The sequence below is a fragment of the Corvus brachyrhynchos genome, unplaced genomic scaffold, assembly GCF_000691975.1.
Source record: "Corvus brachyrhynchos isolate BGI_N302 unplaced genomic scaffold, ASM69197v1 scaffold193, whole genome shotgun sequence".
Taxonomy (NCBI): Eukaryota; Metazoa; Chordata; class Aves; order Passeriformes; family Corvidae; genus Corvus; species Corvus brachyrhynchos.
The window spans coordinates 834,463-835,027 of record NW_008237087.1 but is presented as its reverse complement, the minus strand read 5'-3'; the positions used below and the strand labels follow the sequence as shown (position 1 = coordinate 835,027).

Genomic DNA, 565 nt, shown 5'->3' with positions numbered 1-565 from the left:
GTCCGTGCAGCCCCCGATGTCCGTGCAGCCCCAGATCACCGGACTGGCCTTTAACCCCGGCATAGTAAGGACCGAGCCCACCCCATCCCGGGATCCAGCGGTCGCGGGGCCACGGGGAGCCCCGGGAATTCCAGGGCCACGTCCCGGCCTCAGTTTCCCCAGGCAGGATCCCACTCTCAGTTCCACACGTGAGATTCTGACCTCAGTGTCCCTGGACAGGATCCCCGCCTCGGTTTCCCAGGACAAGACCTCAGCCTGTTTCCCAGGTGGGATCCCTGCCTCAGTTTCCCTGTGCAGGATCCCAGCCTCGGTTTCCCCAGTGCAGGATCCCAGTTTCAGTTTTCCCGGGCAGGATTCCAGCCTCAGTTTCTCGGGGCACAATCCCTGCCTCAGTTTCCCCATCGCGATGAGCTGCAGCAGCTCTGCTTTGGGCAGCTCCCAGGGGACGGATTTATAGATTTAGGGACCCCCTGGGACTCTGGTGGCCACGGGCTGGGGGGGGACGATCCGGGGGGGTCCCGGTGGCCCCCATTGCCCCAGCTCTGACCCCGTTTCCATCCCACAG

At 64.2% G+C, this 565-nt stretch overlaps 1 protein-coding gene across 1 annotated transcript in view; it reads left to right on the top strand.

Moving 5' to 3' along the window:
* The first annotated feature begins 16 nt into the window (after window positions 1-16).
* The window catches only part of POU6F1 (POU class 6 homeobox 1), a 4,190-nt gene continuing 3,641 nt past the window's right edge, over window positions 17-565 (top strand). The window contains exon 1 of the mRNA XM_017728689.1: window positions 17-188. Within this exon, the coding sequence (XP_017584178.1) occupies window positions 17-188 (172 nt within the window). The remainder of the gene's footprint in view (window positions 189-565) is intronic.